At 39.7% G+C, this 27,745-nt stretch overlaps 1 protein-coding gene across 5 annotated transcripts in view; it reads right to left on the minus strand.

Moving 5' to 3' along the window:
• Positions 1 to 26,586, minus strand: part of LOC306964205 (rap1 GTPase-activating protein 1-like) — a 58,161-nt gene extending 31,575 nt beyond the window's left edge. For 4 of the 5 annotated variants that reach the window (XM_079558162.1, XM_079558163.1, XM_079558161.1 and 1 more), the window contains exons 1-2: positions 26,430 to 26,586; positions 12,334 to 12,369 (exon numbers count right to left, since the gene is read on the minus strand). In XM_079558162.1, the coding sequence (XP_079414288.1) occupies positions 12,334 to 12,369; positions 26,430 to 26,473 (80 nt within the window). In that variant the 5' untranslated portion in view covers positions 26,474 to 26,586. The remainder of the gene's footprint in view (positions 1 to 12,333; positions 12,370 to 26,429) is intronic. The other variant, XM_079558165.1, reaches the window with a different exon arrangement.
• Positions 26,587 to 27,745: the final 1,159 nt, after the last annotated feature.

Below are 27,745 nucleotides of genomic sequence, written 5' to 3' on the forward strand. Positions count from 1 at the left end.
CAAACTTAAGCACTCAGGCCGCACAGGATCAACATGGCGGAGGTCTCCCACCGGCACACTGCTGTTCCTTTAAAAAATAGATGAATGCTAACTTATGCATAAGCAAGCAGCGTTTCCCACCGGAAGCGTTTTAATTAGTGGTGCTGGACCGTTTGCAGGAAACAGGGGCAGAGGGGCGGAGAGCTGCGCAGTGTGGGGCAATGCAGCGTGTGATTTGGACTGGTTAATAATACAGGGCTGTATACAGAGCCACATATGAATCTGAACCTGCACTGAGGAAGAAGGTCCCCCTGTAACTAGGAACCGTTTGACACTCTGGATAACGCTGATAATGTAAAGAAATAGGTCGACAACAAAGAGAAACAGAACTTGGCAGTGGAGCTGGTGGAAAACCCATTAAGCAGTTTTGTTTAATGAATGTTTGCAAGACAAAGTAGGTGTGCCATAAACCTCAAACTTCCGAAGCCTATTTCCCTGTGGCCAAGAGCAGAGAAATGTGAAAAACACAATGCAATGTTGTTTGCCCACTGCGCCTGAAGGATATGTTAAACTTCACCTAACCCATAGTTTGTACAATGCATGTGAAAGCTGTATGAAGCAAGACATTACCCAGAAATGCAACAGATTGGTCTAATTTCATGATTATCAACATGATTATCAAAAAGATTTCCAACCAATAAGCCGAATGCCCATCTCGGGTCGCCCATTGCATTATGGGTAATGGAATTTATTTCGGCTACCAAACAGTATTGATAGTGTAAAGCAACGAAGAAAGCTCTGATTTGGACCGTTTTAACCGCTGGAAAGTTGATGATATAAAGTGCTTTTGTCGTCACCGTGGAGCTTGTTACGATGTCAGCATAAAGTCTATTTTTACAACATCGGCTGCGTACGGAGATAGTCAGAAAATGAGAACTGAACGGCCGTTCATATGCAGAGCTGCTGTCAAAGTGACGACCAGTCCTTGTTCACATAGTTGGAATAACTATGTGAGAAAAACATTTCTGACCCTCGAAAGCGACTGTTGGACAAAGTGCAGGGTCTGAAACTGTGGCCTCAAATCGCCGACATTCAGCACATTTAAACAAGAGTGAGAAATAAACGCGAAGAGTTCTTTTTTTTTTGTCAATAAGGAGGTGGACAGTAAATGAAATCTTTTTTTATTATTATTGTGACCAGAGAGATCCATGTGCACATACAGGCAAGGCCATCTGAATTCACTTTATTTGTATTTTTTTACGAGTGATCTGATGGTGAACAACATGGCTAATCGATCGTTAATTTGACAGACGGAAATGTACCAACTATATTTAACATCAACACCGTTTTGAAACTTTTCCCTGCAATTTCAAGACAAATTTAAATGATTTAAAAAGTGGCGGTGTCTGTGTCAGGCATATCCCAGGTCCTGTCGTCCCCCTGGTCCGCTCCTGCCTACGGAGCCGCCGTCCTGACTTTTCCCTCGCTTCCAAGATATTGACAACATAAATATTTGCAAGAAATGTCACTTGAGACTTAAAACAAATGCCCGAAAGCCTTATAATTCACGGTCATGGCTCAATATACTTCAGTGTTCACGCTCCGCTACCTGAATTCGCTCACACATTTCAATGGCGGAGTGGTGGTTTGTTTGGGATCTGAAATTAGGAGCCTGATTGACCCACGCATTCGCAGTCGAGATGGGCATTCGGCTTATTGTAATAGATACTTGCACATGTCTGATATCTCTCCACACATCCCTTTACCATAGCGTAACAAAGGCTACTCCAACACAGGGCTGGCAGGTATCTTTACTTGGGACGCACTATTTGCCATCGTTGAATGACCTTTTTTCCGCAGGTGTCAACGTATCTTAACTTGATCTTGAAAAGGCTGCAAACGAGAGCCGAGCTTCCCATCAGGCGTCTATCTTCTCAAATGCATCTCAGAGTCACAGCTGCTGCCCCAGAGGGAGACGCCAATGACCCCCCCTAGGATTACCACATAAATAGACAAAGGTATTGAACCAATACTTGAACAAATGGAAGAATAATTGTCAGGGCGAGACCATTTCTTTGTATTACCGCCATACACAGACTTGAAAGAAAGAGCGTTTGTACTTCTGTGATCGATTGGATTGGGTTTGTTGGTCTGGGAAAGAAAGTATGCCTGATGTTTTCACTGTATAAACATTTGGCATTATTACTTAAAGTAGTGATGTAAGCAACACTGGATCTAGAACAAACTGACTAGGCGAAGGTGCAAAGTAGAGATGCTGTCATCAAAAGTATTATTGTGGCATGCCTTACATGAGGGAGAAACGTTTGCACCACTGTAGTGAAGGTAATACACTGATTAGCTACTAAGGTTTTCTTTTTAGTAGTGGCAGAAGTAGTTAGGGCATTTCTTTTGTCCTATTTCAGTGTATTGTGAAAGCAGGAGTTTTTTAAGCAGATAAAAGCAGATGTGTTTTCGCTGCGTGCAACCCACACTGCAAAAAGTCATTGACTAGATTAGTTTAAATGCCTCAAGTTGAGCAAAACAATCGAAACTTTAGTTGTTTTGACTAGTTAAGATTTAGCTGGGCCTTTGACCTGGATTATTTCACATGTTCTGAGATGTTTCTGACTCGTTTCAATCCATTTCATCTTTATTTCAGGAAATTTTCTTTGCCAATCAATCTTATTCCATTAGTGGTTTTACTTTCTTATTTCAAGCGAGACTAACGTCAAAAACTGAAAATGCTAGTTTTGGAGACTGGTACCATAACTGTATCTCCCGTTGAGTTGGCCCCTGCCCTCCACCTGACATTATGACATCATCGGATTCTAAATAGTGAACGCCACCTATTCAAGAAATTTAAGCCAATGCTTGATTTTTTCCCCCCGTTTTGTTCCGAAACACTGCGATAACATGCTCGTAAACTCAAGAAATGCGTTGAATAATAATGTTGAATAAATTCAGAACACAACTAACAGATTCAACTTTTTTCTCTTCTCAAAGCATCTTTAAGTGAAAATACAACTGATTCCGATGATGCAGCACTAGTTTCTTATCCATTGTTATTTTGCTTAACTATATCCTATCCATAGCACTGATGCTTCTCTTCGTGCCTTCTTCCACTGCACACCAGGGTCTATAGTTCCATTTGAATGTGCATGTGAGTGTGCATGGTTTCCAGACGTCAAACGCTTCAACGGTCCAATAATGCTAACAAGCCTCTACATACAGTATGACCTTCTGCGATTTATTTCTGAACTGTAGCGGGGGTCTACTGTCTAGCGCTGCGTGAGAGCCTATATAAACCTCACCTATATAATAAGCTCAAAATCCCAACTGAATCCTTTCTTGTTCTTGAAAAGAAAAATCCCTTTCCCACTTCGGGGACAATCCTCCGCTTCTCATTTGGGTAATGCACCACCTCCAGCCCCTTTGTGCCCTATATCTAAAGGTTAATGCTGCCACAATCAGAACTAAGCTAACACTGCGAGCATTAGGCTTCCTTGTTTGTCCCCTTGAGAACTGAAACGTTTCAAAGTACTTTACACAAATGCACAATCTTATCAGCCAGTTTAAACACTCTGAATGGTGTTTTCCTGATAGCGCCGGCACCTGCTGTGAACAATCGGGGAATGCATTGAGCGGGCAAACAGCCGCCAAACGATTGAGGCTATCGAATGCCTGCAGCACAAAACGATGAATAATGAAAAATGTGTGGGATTTGTTGCGTGAGGAGACTCCAAGATGGCCGCTGCCCAACACCTCCTCCGTATTGAGTATGCATTAGAGGGGACAGGTACAGCAGGTGTGTGTGAATAAGACATGTTCCCTCTGCCAGCGCTGGGCCCAAGGAGGGATGCCTTGTCCAGAGCTGGTGTCTTGGAGCCTCTGGGGAAATCACAGTCATGCAGATGTGGCTTTTGCACAAAGAAGGGTTAGGTGGGTCACACTGTGCTGCTGGAAGAACGCCGTTTCAGACGACACCACTATGTCTTACGGGACTGAGTTTAATCCCGTCGGGAAATGTAAAATGTCTATGGAAATCTAGTGGGATAGTGAGCCGGTCTTTACGGAAAAAATAATCAGGGACTGCATCGGTGGTCGTCATATTATTCAGGGCTTCACATTACATTTTTTAGAGTTTTTCAAATGTTTCGAGCCACTTGTTTCTTGCTACTTGCCTAATTAATTCTGACATATAACAAAAGCGTATCGATGGTTGCGTGCAAATCAAACTCAAGTTCAAGTTTAGTGTCAATCACCACGATACAAATTACGTTACTCTCAATTGATCAGTGCAAACAGCATGAAGAGCAAAACAAAAGTAAAGTTCGGTCAGAGATCAGCGTCCTGGAGGGAAGCAGAGGTAGGCCTGTCACGATAACAAATTTGAAGTTCGATATATTGAGGCAGGAAAGTATCGCGATAAACGGTATTATTGACTCTAATGATACTAGATACGGACAACAATCATCTGTTATTTATGCCATGGTCTGGGTGAATACTCGATTCTGATTGGCTGGAGGGTGTCCATTATAAAGTGTTATAGAACGATAAGTCGATATACAGTAGTAATTATCGTGACAGCCTGAGGGAGAGGGTGCAGGGAAGGGAGAGAATTCAGAACAATTAATCTATTATATATAACATACAATTTAACAAAAACATGGCATAGAATAACTGTTCCATGTTAAGGTTTCCATTGTATACAAAATCAAAACAATTGGCTAGTGAGAATAAAAAAATTACGAAAAAATGTAAATCTACATGTAGGGCTATTACGATAATTACTATATCAACTTGTCGTTCAGTAAATAACAGATAAACGATATATTTTGGGCTCGATATTTATCGTCTGTACATTTAGTAGCATTTTCCCCTATTATTTCTTTGTAAAACTTTGTATATTATATTCTTTGTATATTTCATGTTTATTGCAGCTTGTGTGGTATTTTAGGATATGATAATGCACTTTTAGAACAAAGGTTTACTGTAAATGATTTTTTATGTCTGAGAGTTGACAGTATCGACTATCGTTAGAGTCAATGAAATCGTTTATCGCGATACTTTCCTGCCTCAATATATCAAACTTCAAATTTGTCATTTGACAGGCCTATCTATATGTCTTTGGCAAGTGACACACTGGTTTTTGATAGTGTGCACACAATTTTGCAAACGTGCTGCTTTTGAGCACATACACATCTGCAATATATTGGTGAAAGCAAAATCCTTTCCATGAAAACACACTATTAATATCAGAAACAGAGACTGCAGACCTCAGTCAAGACAATCTCACAAGTATTCAGACCCAAAACTTTATCCAACTCTGAAGTCATAGAGAAAATGAGCGCACTGATGCTGTATTTGCGTACTGACTCAGTGCCGCGGAAGTATCTCGTTCCAAATGAATTATCACTGAGGTCCAGATGGTGCTTCAAATCAATCAGCATCAAAATCTATTAATTTCTGGCCATTTTTGAAAACTAAATCAACACCCAAGGAACTTTTATGGAGTTATCTTACCGAGACACAAACAAAACAACATAAGCCAAACACATCCTCCATGACAAATATACAAAGGAAAACTGAGCGGCATGACAAATATTAGCGAGATGTTGAATAATAATGTCAGAATTAGTTAACAGTGTGTTGCAGATTTCGGAATAAATTATTTTATGTTTTATGAATTCATTCTGCATGTTGAACAAAATGAAATTCTGGTTAGTATTCTGACAACAGCAACGAGTTCGCGAAATCCAAGTACTGACTGTTCTGACAGGTATAATGCGATTTCGATAAGACTGCCAATGTCTACTCTAAAACGAAGATTCAGTTCACAGGGTTCATTTTTAACGCATAAGAATCCTCTGCATTTCAGAACATGCTTGTCGAGGTCTAAGATACTGGGTTAGCAGGTTTTAAAGCCCCCATGAAGACATTATAAGGATTTAAGAAGGACGTTTTCACAAATGAACTTAATGTTGAGTGCTGATATTTGTGCAGCCCTATTTCTTAATATCAAATAATCATAATTGTATCTGTGATTCCCAGCTCTTGTTGAAAAGCAATACCTCGGGTCCTGATATGTGCACAGAACAAACCATAACAATAGAAATATGCATGTGGGATACGCATATGAAAACACCGCGCTGTCGTCTTTGAGTGAAAGTGTCATGTTTGAGGGAATGTGGTTTGAAGGCTTTCCTGCTACGGCGAGGGTTGAGGATTTGGATCAAACCCGCATAGAGCCGAAGGTATAAAACCTGTCACTGAGATCCACTTTTGTAGCAGCGGCGGGACACTTTCAGACACACTGTCGTCTGATCCGTCCTGACAGTACCACCCCTACCACACTGCACCGCCTAAACCCCAGCCGGCTCCACTACTCTTTCTCAGCACCAATTATAGATGTATTCATATTGCAAAAGAGTTCAAACTACAAACATCTTGAGGGTCAAAGCAGTACTAAGTAACTTGTTTACCTTAATAAATCCTTTTCGTAGTCCCTCTGGAGGTAATACAAGTTACCTGGTGTCTCTGGCCAGAAAACCACACTTCCAACTTCCCTGCCACCGGATCGGAGCAACACTAATAGAATCACGAAGAAGAAGAAGTTGACAGGCTAATGGGAAAAGCTAACTGAGGGGTAGCAACACTTAAACAGTATTTACAGCCAAGTTTGAGAGAATTTTTTTTTTTATCTCCATTGTGTAATTGGATGTACATGTCCCTCTCTCCCTTTTCTGTCAGCGTAGTATTCACTCTCACGGACAATTAATAAGTCAAAAATATCACAATTTGCTACAACACCTACAATTGCCTTTATGGCCTCTAGGGGCAAGACTTACTTAGTACTGCTTTAATTCAGAATCTCTTATTTTCCACACAGATCATTGAAATTACAGCCTGGGCAGTCTAGTCACTTCTTATTTGAAACAATGAGTAGTCTGACTTTATCCACCCGAGTTCCATTTTCTCGAGTTCAGCTTCTAAAAGGTCACAGCCTATTGGTCAGTGTAGCTACTCATTTGAAAGCTAAGACCTATTTATGGTATCTGAGTAGATATTTTTTTTGTCGGATTTTCCTCTATTTTTTTGCCCCATTTTCATCACCTTTTTGCAACTTTTTTGTTGCGTTTCTTTTCTTACACATTTTTTTCACCTTTTAATCACTTTTTATTTATCACCTTTTTGTCGTTCTTTTGTTGTGTTTTCAGTCATTTCTACTTTTGTGGCTATTTTGACACTTTTTCAAGAAGCTTTAAGATTTGGTAAGGCCAAACTGGAGAAAATGTGCTCGGTTCCGGCGGGGGTTAAAAGGATAAAAGTTAGATAGATCAATCTGAGAAAAGGCCCATCTGTATCAAAACAAACATAACAGCTTACACAAGTAAAACAGAGAGGATAAAAATCACATAGGAAAGTGAGAAACAGTACCAGCTTCTGCCAACTCAACAGGAGAAGCAGGTGACAGATGGATGGGAATTAATTTTGGTCAGCATGGTTAATAGTCTCAATTGATAAAGTACTTTTCCACCTTAGGCACTCAAAGCATGATTCCACACACTGCATTTGAAAAGAACCTGCTTTACCTGTACTCAAAACTACAAATAATAAAGATATTCTGCCTTCAAGTGATGTGAACAAATATAGATTTCAAAAGAAAAAGAAAAAACAAGAGTGTGTTGCACGGGCAGTACGAGGGTGCACGCGGCAAAAACAGATACGAGAGAGAGTGACACCTCGAGGGGAAATCTGAGCCAAAGACAAGCCCTTCTCTTAAGTGTTTATGAATAAAAACATGACACCAGATGAAAGACGCCCGGAATAGAAAAAGGTCCATAAAAATAAAATGAGGAAGTGCTTCACACAATCTGCAATAAATAGTAAGGTCACGGTCGGCGGCGCTTTTGAGGAAAACTCAATAACAATTTCGAGAATTGACAAGAAAAAATAAACAAATAAAAGTTTCTATGCTGCAAACAATGTTACCCAGTCCAACCAGGTTTGGAGGCAGAAGCAAAGCAGCAGGAACACAACATCTGATCTACGGATTTTCATTATGGAAGAATTGTATAATGATCAAAAATAAACCACTTCACCTCGCCCAGACAAACGTACATAACTTTCTCTCATAACTTTCTCTTGTGTTCCATGGGATTTATATTTTTGTATAACTTGGATCATTTAGCCTCCAACTCTTGCTTTTGAGTGTGTTTTCTTTAAAGCACTTGAAAAGTAAAAGTAGGATTAGATGGACTTGATCTTTTTGCACAAATCCAGGTAAGCTGTATCACCCAGACGTTGTACAATGCCCGGTCCACCGGAGGGGCCAGTATGTTTATATGAGAATTGCCTCTTATACAACAAGTCTGTGTGGTTATTATCCTCTATCCCTCCTTCCCTATTTCCTCCCATCAGGGGGCTTAGTGTGACTGGATTACAACCAATTACAGGCGCCCAGGAGAGAGCGAGGCAGGGAGAGCCGGGCCGAAGCATCATGCGCTCATTGTGCAGCGGCGACAATGGCTGGACATCAGGAGGCCATTTAACATTTAATCACTGATAAAAGTGGAGGGATTAGAGGAACACAAGTGTCGACATTATACCTGGGGTTAAGAAAAGGCTTAGTAGCAGGATGTGTAAGAGAGAATGTAACAGATGTGTAACCATTAATTGTTTAAAAGATGGAAATTATCAAATTGCAAAGTCAGCAATTACATGATATGTCAGTTAGGTAAAGAAACTATATAATCACCCTCTATTGGATGTCAACAAATATCAATAACCCTCTAATTTATCTCTTTTCAAACATGTTCTGAAATGCATACATTTTACCATTAATATTTCAGTCTCTCATGTGTTGATTTAACTGGACATGGTTAGCATGTTCACTGCGAGCGTGATTATTCATTTTAAGACAAAAATTACAATATTGCAATATAATCACTATCGCAGGATGGGTCAAATGCAGAGAACAAATTTCATTGTACAGAGTTGTGTAATGACAAAATAAAGAACTTTAACCTTAAAGGGACTATACAGAGTTTAAAAATGTTAAAACCAAGTATTTTCATCCCCCTACATGTTCCAGCCATGTCCTAATGTGTAGAATGAGCTCAGACCTATATCACCATAACTGCCTCTAAAATCCTGCACTGTCACTCAAAAAGTTGTTACTCCGGGTCCAAAGTGCCGTCATTCACGAGCTTAATAAAGAGACTGCAGTTACGCATAAGACCTGAGGTGGCAGTAGTGAGCATAAAATGACAAACTAGAATCTAGTCTCTTTAAGCATTACTTGTCTGAGAATTTGCAATTAAATTTTCATTCCAAGTTCTGAAACTTTACTTTACTTTAAAGGTGCATTATGCAGCTTTTTATGAAAATAAATAAATAAATAAATTGGTATTTGAGTGTGATTGACCTTTCAGTGTCCCAGCGGCTGTATAAGTGGTCAGCATGGTGCCTTTACTTTCCATCACGGTGGCCTCTACTACTCTCCAGGATCAATTGTTATGTAGGTTTTCTGGTGAGAAGGGCCGTCAGCAGCGAAAAAACCTACCAGAAACCCTTAAAAGAGTTGATCCTGGTGCATCATATAGGCCACTATGATTTATGAATGTTGTAAATATTCAAACATTTATACACAAAAAAACAGACAACATGTAAAGTGTGAAGTAACACAAGGGGAGATATTGTAAGACTTGTTAAATATGCTCCATTTGATTCATACTGTAGTGATTGTTGGATGTCTCTTTTGAATGAAATAAATAAATAAAATGAAAATAAAATGATTGAATGAAAGTAAAGGCGCCATACAAACACATTTCATTTAAGTTAACCTTTAACTTAAGAGCACGCTGCGTAACATTTTGGATTGTGCTGTTGCCAGCAATACAACACATTCCATTTTTTGCATTGGGTAATAAAAAAATGGAGGCCATATTCAAATCTCACATTTGGCTGCCTTTAGTCGACATCTCTATGGAGACGAGCTGGAGGCGTCCCCGCTCCCAGTAAAGCTACAAGTCAACTGAGCCGCTCATTTTGTTAAAGTATTTCTCATAATACCATACCATAAAAATATCTGTAATAATATAAATGCTTGTATTTCATTCTGCTTATCGGGTGCAATGTTAAGCGGTGTGCCTTTAACAAAAAGTGCTTACGCCTTTACTGACCTCTTCTGGCTGAACATAGAATCCTGTGCCTTGTATTTCAATGACACAAAAACCTTGGGCCACTTTTTTGTTTTCACCCGTAACTGATAAGTGCAAAGGAATCAGTCTCTGAAAGGCTAAAAACTCATTAAGCTAATTGATTAAGTGCCTTGATTATGTGCAATGATACGAGCTTGGCGCTGCCAACAGGCCATCACAAACTGGGATAGAAAACAAGTTCAAAGGCACTCACCAGAATTTTCTTGGCTTCCGGATTCGAAAAGGTGAGCATGGCATGATGTCGATCTCTGCCTCAATAACAGGGTTGCTATAGCCTACAAAACCATCCAGGCATTTTTTTCCTTCTACTTCTTCCCTTTCGTGATAGTTCGATAACACATTATTACGCCATAAAAGAGTAATTGGTTAATTCCCACTTAAGGCTTGTAAAATGCTGCTTTGAAGATGACGTCAGGCTCAATAGTGAAATTCCTGATGAATCACAGAAATGACACTCTCTTTCTCTTCCTCTTCCTTTTCACATCCCCAAATCCTTTGCTTCTGTTCAGGCTGGTCTTTATGCTGCTTCCTGGGCTCTGTCTGTTTGTAAATGTAGCCGGTGTGTTAGCCCAGTGCAGCTGCAGCCCGGTGGCCACACTGCAGTATAATATGAGTATGAGGGATTTTGCTGACTAACACTGGCCCGCCGTTCCTGTCTCATTGTCGTGCACCAGGGAGGCTCCCCTGCTGCAGCTCCTCAAACTGACTCACATCTTTAACAGAGATCTTAAAGTTATACATCGAAGAGTCAAAAAGTCACCATCTGAATATAGCTTATCAATTAGGTAAAAGCTTTTTATTGGATAATCACTGCCTGTTCAGCAACTTGTGTGCCCAAATAAATTCACCACCTAATACATAAAATAATAAGGATATCTATCTATCTATCTATCTATCTATCTATCTATCTATCTATCTATCTATCTATCTATCTATCTATCTATCTATCTATCTATCTATCTATCTATCTATCTATCTATCTATCTACCTATCTACCTATCTACCTATCTATCTATCTATCTATCTATCTACCTATCTACCTATCTATCTGTTTTTATTGCTTAGTTAATTCCTAATGGTGTCGGTTTTGGCCAGATACTTGCCAAACAAAATCACTTCCTATGTCGCACTGTTTACACTTTAAACTCCACTTTAAACAAGGCATCTGGTTAAGTCCATATCAAAGAAACAAACAAACATACAAAGGAATAAATGAATGCGATCAGAACAGCGGGAGACAGCGCCACCACACCCAGACACAGCGGTAAAAAAACTTCACTGCAGAGATGGCACGATGAGCACACAGGGCATGCCCACTGCTGCCCATCTGCTGACGCCCCGAGGCTCATTTGTCATACTTACAACAGGCAACTGCACTTGGGCACGCAAACTCGGCGGCTAAAACGTGCAGCAAGTCAAAATGGAGGCAATGCAAGTAACTACACACTAAAATACACACACTGAAATGTCACTATTGTGTGATAGATCTGTAGTCTCCCAAAAACGCAAACATGTACCCGGAAAATAGTTGATAATTCATATCTAAAATTGAAAATGTAGATTTCACAATGGTTTGGGACTTTGTCAGTAATAATCAATAATCAAGTGGTATTTTCGGAAACATACAGAAATGTGCTAAAAGTTTGAGTCTTAATTTAGGTTCATCTGTTGCTCAAAAAGAGAAACAACTTTACAATCAACTAGAGTGGTGCAGAAACATCCCTTTTAAACTATTTTTAGGATTATACTGCAAGTAGCCTACATTTTTGTCATTGATGATATACTAACATTGTACTTTTGCACATTATCCATACAATAATTGTAGTGCCCACTCCTGACCACCATTATTTAATAAAGTAACCTATATAAACAAAAATATTCCATTGAATTCAGAGGACAACTCATACTGTCTGCTTCTCCAATCTGCAGGTGTATTGACTACCATCTATGTAACGCAATGCCTGTCCAGTGTCCACTTGACTCATCCACTTTATTTAGAGTGAATATAAATGGAGTGTGACTGGCCATCTGGTTTTCTTCTCATCGCAAAAAGTACACTTACATAATTAGAAAAGCTGTTCCAAAAGACGGCTAAAACAGACAAACTTAAAACAAAGCAAGAAGAACTCACCATCGGCTCCTGGCCTTGGAAAACGTCTTGTCCACTCTGAAAAAGAATGAAAGATGGAGTTAATGATATTATTCCTATTTTGTAATGAACATTTTAAAAGCAGGGTGTGCAGCGTTTACTCTTACTGTCTTAAGAAATAGAGTGGATTCAGTTGCTAGGCTTTAAATAATGGAGGCACTAATAGGACCTGCTTGGGGACAGGGGATGGGATCGAGCATTTAAATCTGAAACAGTGTTTTAAGGTTTATTGCATACTGGTTTTAACAATAGGAGTGGGGCTCATAATCCTTTCTGATTGGATAATGGTCTCAAGAAACAAAACAAAACAAAAGGTTTACATAATTAACACTGACATCATTTAAAAAGATCTTTGTTGACATGTTTCTAAATATCGTGTGCACAGATCGGTCATGTCTATGAAAAATGTTGCTGCCTTTATTTATATATAAAAGTATAAAAACAATAGTTTCAACACTTAACATAAATGCACAAAAGCATCATTAAGAAACATAAAGAAAAACTGTAGTAGTTCTAGTTAAAGTCCAACTTCCTCATCCCAAAGAAGGAGCACTACTGACTCCTACTGACTGATTGTGCCATTTTGTTCGATGCAAAAACAAAGCTCTAAATATTCTGAATTTCTAACTAGTTTTTGCAGCGATTTGGCTCATCAATTTTGCTGCAAGGGAAATCAGAGAGGTTACTTCCACAGCGGGTCGGGGTTTGTCTCGCACAACTCCTGCCCAACTCCTGCCATCTGTGGAGCAGGCTTTCCAAGAACTAGAGCGTGATCACTGCATTGGTAATTCTGGGACAAACCCAATCTCGTCCTGGCTTGAATTCACACTAAATGCCCATTACTTTATCAGTCAAACTCTCATCTCATCATGGGCCCTGACACTGAATGAACAGCTTAACCAGCATTAGATACAAGTGGGGCACAGTGAGCGGACTCTACCAACAGATGGCAGTGTGTGTGTGTGGAGATTATGATAAACTATGCAAGCTGCTCTGATTCCAAGGAAACTGTTCATCTCAAAAAATTACTATTTGAACAGCACTAGTCAACAATAGGGAACACATGCTTCTATTGAGAATGCATATGTGAAAAGTAAACGTACGAGCTGCAATGGCAACAACTCATGAAGAACTAGCGTCGTGTGATACATGACCATAACATAATAAGTAAAGAATGTGAAATATGAACATTTTAAACTCAAAGAAACTCTAGGCTCTGTAACTTGTGACCATGAAATTAACTACGCAGGTTGACCTTAATGATAGTGTTGAAAGGGATTATACAGAGTTTTAAAATGTTAAAATGATGTATTTTCCTCCCCCTACATATTCCAGCAATGTCCTTATATGCAGAATGAGCCCAGACCTATTCACCACAAGTGCCTCTAAAATCCTGCACTCTCACTTAAAAAGTTGTTACTTCGGGTCCGAAGTGCATGCACGAGTTTAATATAGAAGATGCAGTTACACGTATGACTCGAGGTGGCAGTAGTGAGTATAAAATGGCTAACTTGCATCTAGATACATATCTAGATACAATTCAATTACAATCATCCGTAGGATTGCAACTAAGTTGATTTGTTTCTTTTTCTAGTGATGAAGTAAAACATGTCATCCTGTCCTTTAGTATGCTGGGAAAAAAACACATTTGCGAAAAAGACATTTGTGCATCTAATTTTAAAGCCTTCTTATCAACCATGAACTAGTTGTCATAAGAGTGTTGTAACTCATCAACCCTGTAACAAATTGGATGTTAGAAAAACCAACAGGGCTTTTAATGCGATCTATGTACCGGTACTCAAAATGAAGGAAAATGTTGATGAAGTGTAAATTTGACCAGGAAGACTCATCACAGCGTCACCTGCCTTTATCCAATCATCACCTCATTTCCAACCGCATCTCCACTTCAGTCCATCAGCGTCACAGCCACACCACAATCATTGCCCAAGATCCCGCATTTGACCCTTCACGGCCTCGTCCTCTTGCCTGCTGTGCTGCAACCCACCTCCGCCCCGTCACTGCCTCTGCCCATCATGGATTCGCCCGCATACCGTCTCATACAGCTCCAGGGGAACACATCCCTAACCATAACATCGATTTCATTACTATGATTACTATGATTTTTGGCAGGCATGCAGTTTCTGTCTCTCTAGGTTGAATTGCAATGAGTGCGATTGCAAAATGGCAAGCGTGACTGAAATAGAATAGTTTCTGAACATGTTTGTAGAGGTCAACTACTCTTCTGGATTGGTAAAATGCATACAGTTGTGCTTAAAAGTTTACATACACTAGCAGAATTTTTACATTTTCTTTACCATTTTTCAAAGAATATGAAAGATAACACAAAAAGTTTCACTCATAGTTAGTGGTTGTGTGAAGCCAACCAAAAAGAAAGTACAAAAATGACCCTGATCAAAAGTTCATTGCCCCCTTTAGCATCAATGGCTTGGAGTCTTTTATGGAAGTTGTGGACAAGGTTCCACTATGAGTGAAAAAAAAAACTTTTTGTGTTATCTTCATATTTGAAAATAGTAAAAAAATAATCTAAAATTCTGCCAGGGTATGTAAGCTTTTAAGCACAACTATAACAAGACTAATTACGATAACTTTAATGACTTCAATTTGATTGTAATTAATTATTCAGGCCTACACCAAATACAACAAACTAATCTATGTCTTACACCACAGAGTCGAAAGAAAAATATTATCAAATACAGACACTTGATAAAGAACAAAGCAAGAATAACATCGAACAAATTTTGTCACTTTTCTCACAGATGCATTGGTTTCTATACAATAACTGCATCTCTAGCATTTCACACAACAACGCCCCTAATCCATATTCTCCCCAAAAAGCCATAATCGTGTAATTTGACAGTCACTGACTCCGAACAATTTATTCCATCCCACTCTGGGCGACCAGGCATGACACAGCATCAACGCGCATCAGAAAGTCCATTATCAAAATAGATTGGCACGAGCTCTATAGAGGAAAGTAATTTATGACCATTTCAACAACAATAACACTAAGGATAAGAAACATTTAGTTGCAAGTTTTTGAACAAACAGCACAGTTCAGTTTCAAAATATGTACTTCACCAACGATAATCAGTTCACAGTGCACATTAGCGAAATGGTCATATAGACTAATTGTCCGGCAAGGCAATCAAGATCTGGACATGGTTCCCGGGGAACTGCTCTGCGGGTGCCTGATTGTTGGCTGTAAGAATAGAATGAGTGCAATTTTCCTATTCTACTGTATAACAAAATGTACCTTACCTTAACTACACAATAATCGCATGCATTTAAGAAAATAGGTTTTTTACATAAGACGAGGCTCTCTTTATAAAAAAATATTCCGTTCTCTGCAGAGAATATTGCGCAACTAATAGCAGCTTTTGTAATTTGCAAATTGCAGCCATTCAATTATAAATTTTGATTCATTATACACCCCAAAATAAAAGCAAAAGTGCATTCAAACTCCACTGTTTTCTCCATGTATAATTGAAATCGTCGAGGTCTATTGAGTAGAAGAGGCGGAGGCCACGGGGGGTTTGTTTGCTCACTGTACTGAGGAGTCAACACTTGTGGCCTGATTCACTCCAGCACACAGAAGATACCGACGATCAGTCATCATTTTCACCCTAGGCCTCGGTGTGAGACGCGCCTCTGCACAAGGTCAACAGACCAGTCTCCGATAAGTGTCCTCTGTTGTTACTTCTTTTGCTGAACATGCATATCTAATGGGGAAAGTACAGGGCCAATTCCAAACTAAGATCTCTTTGTGTTGCAGTCTCTAATGGAACACCACACTATCCTATTGTCCAGAGTGTTTAACTGAAATGGAGGCAGGCAAAATGTGTTGTGATAAATAATGCAGAATATGTTTTCTCATCCAGTTGGATCATTAAGGCAGCTGCACTCTGGCAGAGCACTGTTCTGACCTCGGCGCTGTGGGTCCGAGTCCTGGCTCTGACGATTTGCTGAGAGTCTCTACCTGCACATCACATCAGTTAACATTAAATCATCATTTGTCCATGTTACAAAAATGTGAATATTTACAACAAGTATACGTTTCGAAACCAAGCAATGATATGACGATATGATTCAATACAAATATTGTGCAGGCTTTTGGGAAGAAACTAATTTTCTCACAGTTCTTGTGATTACGACAGCGATTAGATTTAGCTATTTATGTTTTGAAATAAAGATTAGATTGACAGTTTCTCTGTGTGCATAGACAGAGAAAAATGAGATATGCTAATCTCATATGGCATTACATGCTTTTGAGAACAAGTTTGGAAAGGTGTTAAAGGGACTGGATGCAAGTTGATCATTTTATACTCACTACTGCCACTTCTGGTCATACACGTAACTGCAGGTTCTATATTAAAGGAATAGGCCACCGTTTTTACATACTGAGATATGTTCTTACCTCACTTTAGCCGAGTTAATATATCCCCGTCTGGTCTTTGTCCGTGCGCTCTGTCACGCAAACGGAGCACATACGCAGCCTCTCCCACATGTCATATAGCTCCAAAAAAGCTCACGATAGAAGCTACCAAGCTCTTCCACGTGTTCCCTATTTAAATAAAGTTACGTGAAGTGTTTTCATACGAAGTATATTTACACAGAAATGTAGCATGTCGATTTTATAAGCAGATAAAAAGGGGTACTATATTGTGAGGCGTAATGATACGAGGAGCAAAACGTCCGCGCAGTAACTCCTAAAGGTTATTGACGGAAGTGAGCGGGGGAAGTCTTTAGGAGTTACTGCGCGGACGTTTTGCTCCTGTATCATTACGCCTCACAATGTAGTTCCCCTTTTTATTTGCTTATAAAATCGACATGCTACATTTCTGTGTAAATATACTTCGCATGAAAACACTTCACGTAACTTTATTTAAATAGGGAACACGTGGAAGAGCTTGGTAGCTTCTATCGTGAGCTTTTTTGGAGCTATATGACATGTGGGAGAGGCTGCGTATGTGCTCCGTTTGCGTGACAGAGCGCACGGACAAAGACCAGACGGGGATATATTAACTCGGCTAAAGTGAGGTAAGAACATATCTCGGTATGTAAAAACGGTGGCCTATTCCTTTAAGCTTGTGCATGACGGCACTTTGGACCAAAGTAACAGCTTTTTGAGTGACAGCGCAGGATTTTAGAGGCAGTTGTGGTGAATAGGTCTGGGCTTATTCTACATCTTAGGACATTGCTGGAACTTGTAGGGGGAGGAAAATACATAATTTTAACATTTTTGAACTCTGTATAGTCCCTTTAAGTACAGATTAAGCATATTTTACAATTCAGAAAATATTACCTACAAATACAGCAGTATTTGTGTTTTGCCAATCACAACCACCATTTCAATGACATTCAGATTAAAAGTGCAGGCCGAATGAACAGCAAAAGCTAATACCAAGTGATAGCGTTTGTATAATATCTTTAGTTCGCTTCCAACCAGTGCAGAAAGTGGCTTCTCAAATGCACCACTTCACTTTTATAACACATTATACCCTCTTCGTGTAGAGCTCCGCTATTCTCAAGTTTCCTGGAAATCCCCATAAATGAATTAACCAGGGTGTGCCGAGATTATGGAATCAAATCTCCAACACACAATCCAAAACCAATACCGGAAACATGCGCTAGCCCTCACTTCACATCAAACCACACTGCGGAGCATTCCGGGTTACATTGCCATGTCACTAACTAAACTGTCATCACCAAACATGCCAGGAAAACCAAACACCTGATGATCAGCTGGACACCAACAATGACAAAACAAACATACAAAAATAAAGCATTTGGAAAAGGACTTAATTTCATTTAAACATTAGGAGCGGCAGAATTGTCAGCATAGTTTTTGAGTGAGGTCTGAGAGGCTCACTCACAGGAAGCGTATTTGTTTCAGGTATTTATCACCAGTAAAAACATCCATGAGTGAGATATTACGGCGAATGAGGGTTATTTACCAAGTGTTACCATATTTGCAAAACAAGTAGTACATGCAAAAGTGTGTCAGCAGCAGTGTCATTTGTGCATTTTGTACTCAGGTAGCATTACCCTCATTTACATGCCAGATTAAGAGCCTTAATACGCTAATACATGCCTTTTCAAATGCTAAATTAGGTGCAACATGCCTACAAATAGCTAAATGTCGTCTATTTTAGCCTGCGCTCGCTATTTAGCACCTGACTTGATAAATGACCCCCCTATGTCTGAGAATTTAAATATGACATTTCCATAGACAGGGACATTTATCTAAATGAAGAAGTGACTGTTTTTTCCCCACTAAGCCATGAGCAGCACCCGGCTTAGGAAAGTATAAGCCGCTGGTTCAACACATTTAGGAGAGAGGAGAGAAAACCTACACTGAGCTTTAGGAAGCAGATGTCAAAGTGATGCCTGGGGGATGAATCCATATGCACCATTTTATGCACCCTGAAATTGGGTGTTAGTTGCACGAATGCGCTGGTGGCCTATATGGTGATTGGTAACTATAGGTACAGAGCAGACCCCCAGCCAAGGCATAACATGAATCTTGTAATGGTGAAAGATTTGGAACACAGACCTGCACTGCAAAGAGGATTGAACGTTTTCTTTTGCAACTAGTTCAGGGTAAATACAGTGTCAACTAATCCTAGCTGTGAAGCATGAGCGCTAACTGCTGCGCCACCGTGCTGCTCACTAAATATGAAAAGACTGGGATCTCGTATTTTGCTTGGAGCACCATCCGCTGGCAGCAGAGCAAATTACCTATGTAGGTTTACATTTAGCTAACGACATGTCAGCATATCGATGATGCCACGATATCGCGCAGTTTGAGCGTCTAATGCAGGGGGAGGCAAGTTTGCTCGGTGGAGGGACGGTTTTCTTCATCGTCAAAAGAACAAGGGCCGAACCCTCCAATTGAAGCAAAGCATCACTGTCTACATATGCCAGTGTTGTACATCATATACACTGGAAAAATGTCCATTGTAAATTAGATAAATTACTTAAAATCGCTTGAATAATTTTTTATGTTAAATTTGAGTCGCTTTGAACTAATCTAAGATCAGATAAAAACACCGATGCCAGTTGAACAAATAGAAATCCCAGTGGAAATCAAACAAATTCACTTTTACTGTAAAAAATATTTGTTTTTCTCTTGAAATTATACAAAATAATCTGAATTAAGAAAAAATCAAGTAGATTTAAGTAATTTGTTAGTATTCTTAGAGCATTCATTTAGGATTATAGCCTAAAAGGGTGCTCTGATAACACATTTTAAGGAATTTAGAGTATTTTTAACATTTCTAGAGTACTTTAAAAGGAATTTGATCTCTGATTTGGATCATAATATTTCTCAAAATCATCTCGAGGGCCAGAGTTTGATGATGGAGGGCCGGTTTTGGCCCCCGGGCCTGACGTTGCCTACCCCTGGTCTAATGGCTCAGAGTCAGAACGGGTCTGGTGATGGTTAATGGGCTTTGAAAATGCTGAGGGCATTTCTTATAATGCAAAATCTAGAAAACAACAGATTGGGGGGCTTCAGCTGGAGAAGAAGAAACAACCAAAATGAACAAGATCACTAAAGAAAGAAACCTCCCCGTGTAGTTAACTGCATGCATACAGAAGTATAAGTTGGCACGGGCAAACATGTTACCAAGGTAAAATAAATATTTGCTGAGCAGGAGGCAGTGCACAGATAAAGAAGGAGGAGGACGCACTTCAAGCATATCTGCAACACAAAGAATATTCTGTCCTGAAAACTCCGACCAGGGGAAGAGAGGTGCACTAATGAATTACTTGGCCGTGACTCACGTCCGAGCACTGCATTGAAAACTGCTTTTATTCTGCGACACAAACATCGCACACTTCTAAATTATGACCCAGCGTGCGGCCGCCAATGAGTGCTAAATTGTTTCGTACATTTTCCTCTCGGCAAGGCATCAAACGGAAGAGCGGGTTTCCGTGGTAACGCACATCAGAATAATGGCTTTCCAAGGGTGGGTTGTTTAAAAAAAAAAAGGGGGCTTTAAAAAGTTTGAGCACCACGCCGTCTCAGCAGCGGAGACACTTTTACTGCTAATTCATTAATCTGATTCTGTGTAGGAGTGCCGGAGAATGGCAGGCAGGGGATGCATCGGGCTTATGGTAAATGGGTCACAGACAGGAGCGAGCCCAGTGGAAATCCAGCTCACACGGCAGAATGGTTGTTTGGCCGCTTCCCCACATATTAATGCACATCTCTAGATTAATTATATGCCGGCTATATGTCTCTGTGGCCAGTGAATGAGCCAAACTATAAAAATGTTCCATGACTACCCTTGTAGTCCAGGAGCAGCAATGGAACGGCTCGCATTGTCCATGTCAAAATGCATGAGATTATATAATACTTAGATCTTTGTTAAGACACATCAATCCTTTAAAGGTCTTGTACCTGTTTATATTCTATTTTCTATTATTAATTTATTATACAAATTATTAAAGAAATGTCCTGATCCTGCACAGGGATGAGTTAATAAAGACATTTTACAACTTTCAGGGAGCAACAGTAAAGTTCGATCGTAAACTAACCTGCTCAATTCATAATAAAAATAAATACAAATGTTTAATAATGCACTGAATGAAGAAGTAAGCAAGCAAAAAAATAACTGTTATGTAAATATAACTACAGATTATTATGTTGACCTGCTAATAACTAATGTCAACCGACCTCAGCGGAAGCACTTGGATATCATTATTGAATTGACGCATTTAGCTTGAGAACTTTTACTTTCCTTTGCTGGCAAAGTATTTAGTTTTCGTCTCTTGTGACTTGTATCCTGCTGAGTGAAGACAGTGTTACAAAAAGTTCACTCAGCGTGATGTTACTACACTCTGCAGGCTACTGTCCACTTGGGACTAAACAATGTGCTTTGTTTTAGTATCCCTCAGTGGGCGAAATAATACTCACAACAGATGCCCTTAAATGCAGTGTTTTACGTAAGATTTTGCCAAAACATAGCAAACTAAAACACAACTTTATTGGAATGTGTCAAAAACAAACAAACAAACAAACAATGCCACAACAAAAAGCAAATTAGCCCAAATCCAGTACTTAAAGCCGTACTAAGTAACTTGTTTACCTTAATAAATCAATTTCTAGTCCTTCTCGGGGTAATACATGTTTTAAATGGATCATTGTTGGGTCTTTTCATCTCCAGCCGGAAACCACAATTGCAACTTCCCTGCCACCGGGTCCATGTCACCAATACACCAATAATGGAATCACGAAGAAGAGGCTAGCAGGCTAGCGGGCAAAGCTAACAGCGGGCTAGCACCACTTAAACAGTATTTACAGCCAAGTTTGAGTAAAAAAAATAAATCTCCATTGTGTAATTGGATGTACAATATCCCTCTCTGCCTTTGTCTCTTCTGTCAGCGTAGCGTTCACTCTCATGGACAATTAATGAGTGAAAAAAATGCAACATGCTACGACACCTGTAGTTGCGCTTATGGCCTCTAGGGGCATGAGTAGTACTGCTTAAACTAAATCTAGACTTTCATGTTTAGGTTTATTATTTTGGACTCCAAAACCAAGCGTCAATGGATGAATGTCAATAATGTCTGTGTATTGTACAAAACTCTGACCTGTTTGTAGCCGAGTGAGAGCTGAATGAGGTCATTGACAGAAATGCAGTCAGTGATTTCATTTACTGCAACATACTGTCAGATCCACAAACACGTGCACTTGAAAATACTCACTGCCAACAGCGAAAAGCAAATCCATCTTTCATTGTTCTAATTTCCAACAGTATCACATTGTGTTCATCCTGTTCCAGTAAAAAATGATCTAACGTAGAAAGGAATCCAAATATAGTCACAAAGGGAGTTAAATAAGGACATTACGAGCGATGATTCACCAAAGAGAAGTTATTCCGGAGCTACAAATACGACTGAAACGTCTGAACGTTTAGATAGGAATATTTTTATAACTGGCTTCTTTGTCAAAGGATGTGATGAAGGGCTGATTTGAAGCTTTATATAATAACTATGATGTCCAAACCTTTTTTGAGGAACTGAATTGGACAGTTAAATTATGCCCAATGTCTTGAATACATTAACTAAACACATTGGATAGTGCTTTCGTTGAATTACGCAGTTCTGTTCAATGGTATCGGAATATGATGCTGCTTAGATTTCAAACATGTAAAGAAAACTGATCCAAATATTTGTTGGGCAGCATTATTATCACTATGAAGTCTCTATTTATTGGTCATATCTTGTGCATTGATCAAAAGGTAATGAAGTGCACTCTGCTAGTCCTGTTTGTTTTGCCTTCTGAACGACACTCCAATAACCTCCTGGTGTTTAGTCGATGCACCGTGACACATATAATGATCTCCTTTATCAAGCAAAACAATTACTTTGCTCAAACCAAAATACCCGTCTTGTTTCTCTTGTTCCTGGCACAATATTCAATATAATGAACTTGAGAATGGACAACAGAACACGTACAGATTAATTAGCAATTTGACGTCACATCTAACGAAAACAAAAGCGTATCCACCGCAGTAATAATGTTTAGCCAGGAAACACTCGGGGCTGTGCAATTAATACAATCTTGATTGAATTGTGATTACATCTATGGCTGATAGCAATTATTGGCAAGGTGCTTTTTTACAGTAAACAACCGGTCAGCTCCTGTAGAGTGAAGTTTGGAGTTTGGAGTTTGAAGGGATAAAATGACAATATTTTGTGTTAATTAATCTCTTAATCTCCACTTTAACTGAGTGCATTTTCTCCAGTTCAGCTTTACCCAAATCTAAAAGCTCCCGGACTGGAGCTTACATCCAATATGACAGTGTAACGCCTCATTTGACTTACCCAGAAGACCTACAAAACTGATATAAATGGATCTTTTTCCTTGCTTTGTTGCCGTGTTGTCATCACTTTTTTCCCGTTCTTTTTCCATTGCATATTTGCCACTTTTTTTGTTGCACTTTTATCGTTTTTGTTGTCATTTTTTTGTTACATTTTTGCTGCTTCTTTGTTGAGTTTTTGTCACTTTTTTGTTGGGTTTTCATCCTCATCGTCATAGGATTATTTTGACATCTCAAAGCCGGTTTAGATAGATGAATAACAACATCATTTTATAGAAATTTGGATCAATCATTGCCACTAAAGAGATTGAACATCAGTGGGATTTTCCTGCTTAAATCAAGGTCAAACAAAAATATCTATATATAAGGGGAGGGAATGTATTGATTTTCTTGCCATATCGCCCAGCCCTACATAAAGACCGTAGTGTTTAAAAGGCCTCGTTCATATATCAGCTGACCGAACTGTCACATTTCTAGTACAATGTTTGCTCCACTCTTGTTTGTGACCTGAATGGAATGCATTCTTTTCACGGGACACTAACATAAAGGCATTGTTTGCATTGTGGCCAAAAGGGTTGAACTCGATCAGGCTACAGGGAGGGGAATCGCAAGACACGTTATGACAGCTATAGGACGGGTTCAAGTTGACCTAATAATCGTACGGGGAACACTATGGATGGGAGTTTCCAGTGACACTGATCTGTTAAGATGACTGAATGGCAACACAGCAGAATAAGAAACTCATAACATGAAGAAAACATGCTCCTGATTATCACTGGAGAGCAGCAACATTATGGAGACACTACCAGCAAAGCTACAAAGCAAAGAAATTGTTTGTTTATAATGTAATCTACTGGGTGCATATTGTATGTTTAGTATAACCTTGGACTCATGAGCAGAGAAAAGTGAAACTACTGCATTTGTTTCTGGGAAGAGGGGTTTCATATAGCGACTGGCTGGTATCCCTTCCCTTTTCCAATAACTCAAAACCTACTGTATGTAACCCTGCAACTCGATATGGGACAACCATGACACAGGCTTTACTGTTGTCATCTACTGCATATATAAATATACAAATCTTAAATCATCAGTCTGAACCTCAGTACAAGTTTATTTTCAAACGTACAGTGTGCTTCATAGAGAGCATACACAGCTGGTATAGGAAGCTATTGGGTTAAAAAATCATTGAACGGGAAGTTGAACTCTGGGACAATGCAAACTGATAAACAATTAAATAAAATTGTCAACAAACAGAAGTTAATCCAGTTCATGAATATATAGCAACACTAAAATACTCTAAGATGTTATTTCAATATGAATTTTTTTGCAGCAAGTTCAGCGCCTCTGAGACAAACAAAATAGGGTCTTGAATTTTGTCACAATAATATTTCGAAATTTTACAAAACTGTTTCAAGTTAAGAACAAAGCTCAGATTCCAGTAAATTTAAAGTAAAATAAGCCTTTTTCAGCAAATAATTTTTTTTTTTTTTTTTTTTTAAAGAGTCGAAACAAGGCCAAGATGGAACTAAACTATGAAAATCACGACTAAAACTGAGCTTTATGAATGTTGCCTGACGTTTTTGCTTTGGGAATATGTCAGATGTACGTTGCATTACATAATATTTTGATAACAATAATTTGGAGATATATTATGCTGGGACCAATCAATCAATCAATGGTTTTGTATAGCCCAATATCACAACAGGAGCTGCCTCACAGGGCTGCACTAACCAGATGCCCTTCCTTTCAAACAACTGTAAATAGAGCTTGATGCTGTAAAGTGTCATACTTGTAACTTCTTATATCAAGGTTGTTTTAGTGAAGGTGGCTCCAAAAGTGCACAAAACAATAACGTTGGATCTTGTTTTAACTGTGTGACATAAATTCACTAAAGTCATAAAACTTTCCCCTGTCCCTCCTTGCATATTCTGCATGTCCGAGTCCACCTAAAGCTATAGGAGTTATTTACAATGCACAGCACTTGTGTCTTTGAGAACAGTCAGGCAGACTGTGGCACTGAGCACCTGTTCACCTTTTGACCATTCAACTCTGTGTTAAGTCTCAACTTAGAGCCTCTGCAGCCAGTCGCAAATCCAGCAAATCTGTCAAAAATGCAATGATGGTATAATTTCTGTAATGGCAGCGGTAGGCAAAAGAGTGAACATAGAAGTACAGATATTAAGACTGCACAACTTAATAAAATCGTAATAGAAATTTTCATGACAACAATAATAGTTATGCAATGTTTTAAAATAAATATTCTGTTCACAATGCATGATTTAGACTTGTCCAGGAGCAATGATTTTTTAGATAAGACTGAAATATGAACTGGTAAACGAATACAACAGAATCACATGCATCTCTGAACCTCTTTTCAGAAGTATCAACTTCAGCGTTATCAGGTTTTATGCATTGATGAAGAATCTCTATGGAGGCAGATTTTTTGGATGTTTTCAGAGAACATTCTGTTACCAGAACGATCGCAGACACTGTGATTTGCTTGTTGCGTCCACTAAAACTGCAATCGTAAACTTGATAGAGAAAAATTGCGCAGCCCTAAAAGGTATGTCCAATTAAACTCTATTAGTTTATTTAGTAGGCTGTTATGAAATGTTTTAGCAGTTTTGACGACGCAGTCCAAAGCTCTATAGGTACAATATGTCCATCTGCGAGACAGTGTGAATGAATGATAAAGGATTTCACTTGTCATCTCACTAAGTGTCTCACACAAGTGTAAAACCACATTGTCTCCTCTTAATAGCGTGGTGGCATCACTATATGCACCTCTCTTGAGGAGTGGGTGTGTTAATGTGTGCTATGGCATGTGTGTGCAGTGGCTCCCCCCGCTCATATAATGACATCTTTCATCATAACTTCAGCATTGCCTGGGGGATGTCTTCCGGAAACCTGAACCTTGTGTCACCTTATCTTATTTACATTTCCGAAACTCATGCCGAGCCATCACAGAACAGAACGCGCTTCCCATTATAAACTGTGGAGCCAGTCATCCAGTCAGAGACACCGACGCTGCTGTCTGTCAATGACACCGTGTTATGTTAGAGTATAGATAGACTCTCTCAGCCTGTGTGTAAGAATTCCTTTGGCAATAACACCTTCACCAGCAAAACACGCACCGTTTTCCCCCCTGTCATTCATTCAAAAAAGGCACGAGCATCCGAGCAAACAGTCTAGGTGCGGTTGTCATAGCCATCATGTTGTTTTTCTTACCCTCCGTACGCTCCAAAAGTGAAACTCCTCTTCCTCTGCGGCATGCCGGCTAATCGCTAGCAGCTACGCTCAGTCAGTCAAGGCTGCTGTGAATGGGAGAGCCAGCAGCAGCACTTGTGTCATTTACGCTGAGTGAGCATGAGGCTGCCGCTGACTGTCTCTAAGCTCCACTCCTTCCTCCCTCCCTCCCTCCCTCCCTCCCTCCCTCCCTCCCTCCCTCCCTCCCTCCCTCCGCCCTCACTCCACTCTCCCCCTCGAGCTCTAGACATCCAGACTACAGACAAACATACCCTGCCTATTTCCCCCACGTGAGAAGCTGCAAGAGGATGATGAGGCTGGATTGAGGTGAGAAGAGAAGACAAAGGTTTAGTAAAAAAGTGTTGATTCATGGACTAACGGCATTAATAAGTAGGCAAACTGAATGAGTGTCAGAAATGTATGTAATATTGACTTCATTTATCAAAGTAAATTTCTACATAAACAATGAAAACCTTTATCTCTGATTTTCATTCGACTTTGGACTATATATTTTGTGTCCTATATGAATGAAGGAATAGACAAAAAAAACCACACACATTTTCTATCTATTCCCTCAGTCAACATAAAGTGTCTCACGTAAATGTAACCCAGTACACATAACTCCCCACCTCTGGCTACAGGAGAGGGGAAAGGGAAGAAGGGGAGGGGGTGAGGCAGGTAGTCTTGAGTGTCACATACCGGCGGTGGCTACATCCTCTTTCACACAACAAACAAACGCGGTGTTATCAGGGAACGGGCCGTCCAGCTGTAAAAAGAAAGCAAAGCGGTCAAAACAATGGGTTTTCTTTGAGTAATTATTAGACAGACGTTAAAGAGGGGGTATTATGCTTTTTTCAATCACATAGCACCAGTCTATAGCACACTACAATGATGGCGAAACCTTCTGTTGGTCTGTAAATGCAGTAAATTAGAATAACTGACTTGTATGAAATTGCTCTCTCAAAATGGCTGTAGCGAATGTTTTGAAATAGGCCTCTGTCTCTTTAAGACGCCCCCTGACCCTTTCCAACACGCCCCCTCCACACGCTGTCTGTGGCTGTGGGGTTCTGCTGAGGAGCAGTGGTTGGTTACTCGGCTGGTGATGAAAGCTTGGAGGCGTCTCCAGGAGGTGGGGGCGTTCCTAGGAGGACTCAGGCAAACCTATCCCTAAAATGGCTGCCATCAGAGTTTTTACAGATTACTCAAAAATACGTGAATGTGCCAAGGCAACACTTCAGGCATGTTTTTAATGAGGGAATGACATAAAAACATGATGTAAAGCTTGAAAAAGTCGATTT

Source organism: Gobius niger (genome assembly GCF_951799975.1).
Source record: "Gobius niger genome assembly, chromosome: 6".
Lineage (NCBI taxonomy): Eukaryota > Metazoa > Chordata > Actinopteri > Gobiiformes > Gobiidae > Gobius > Gobius niger.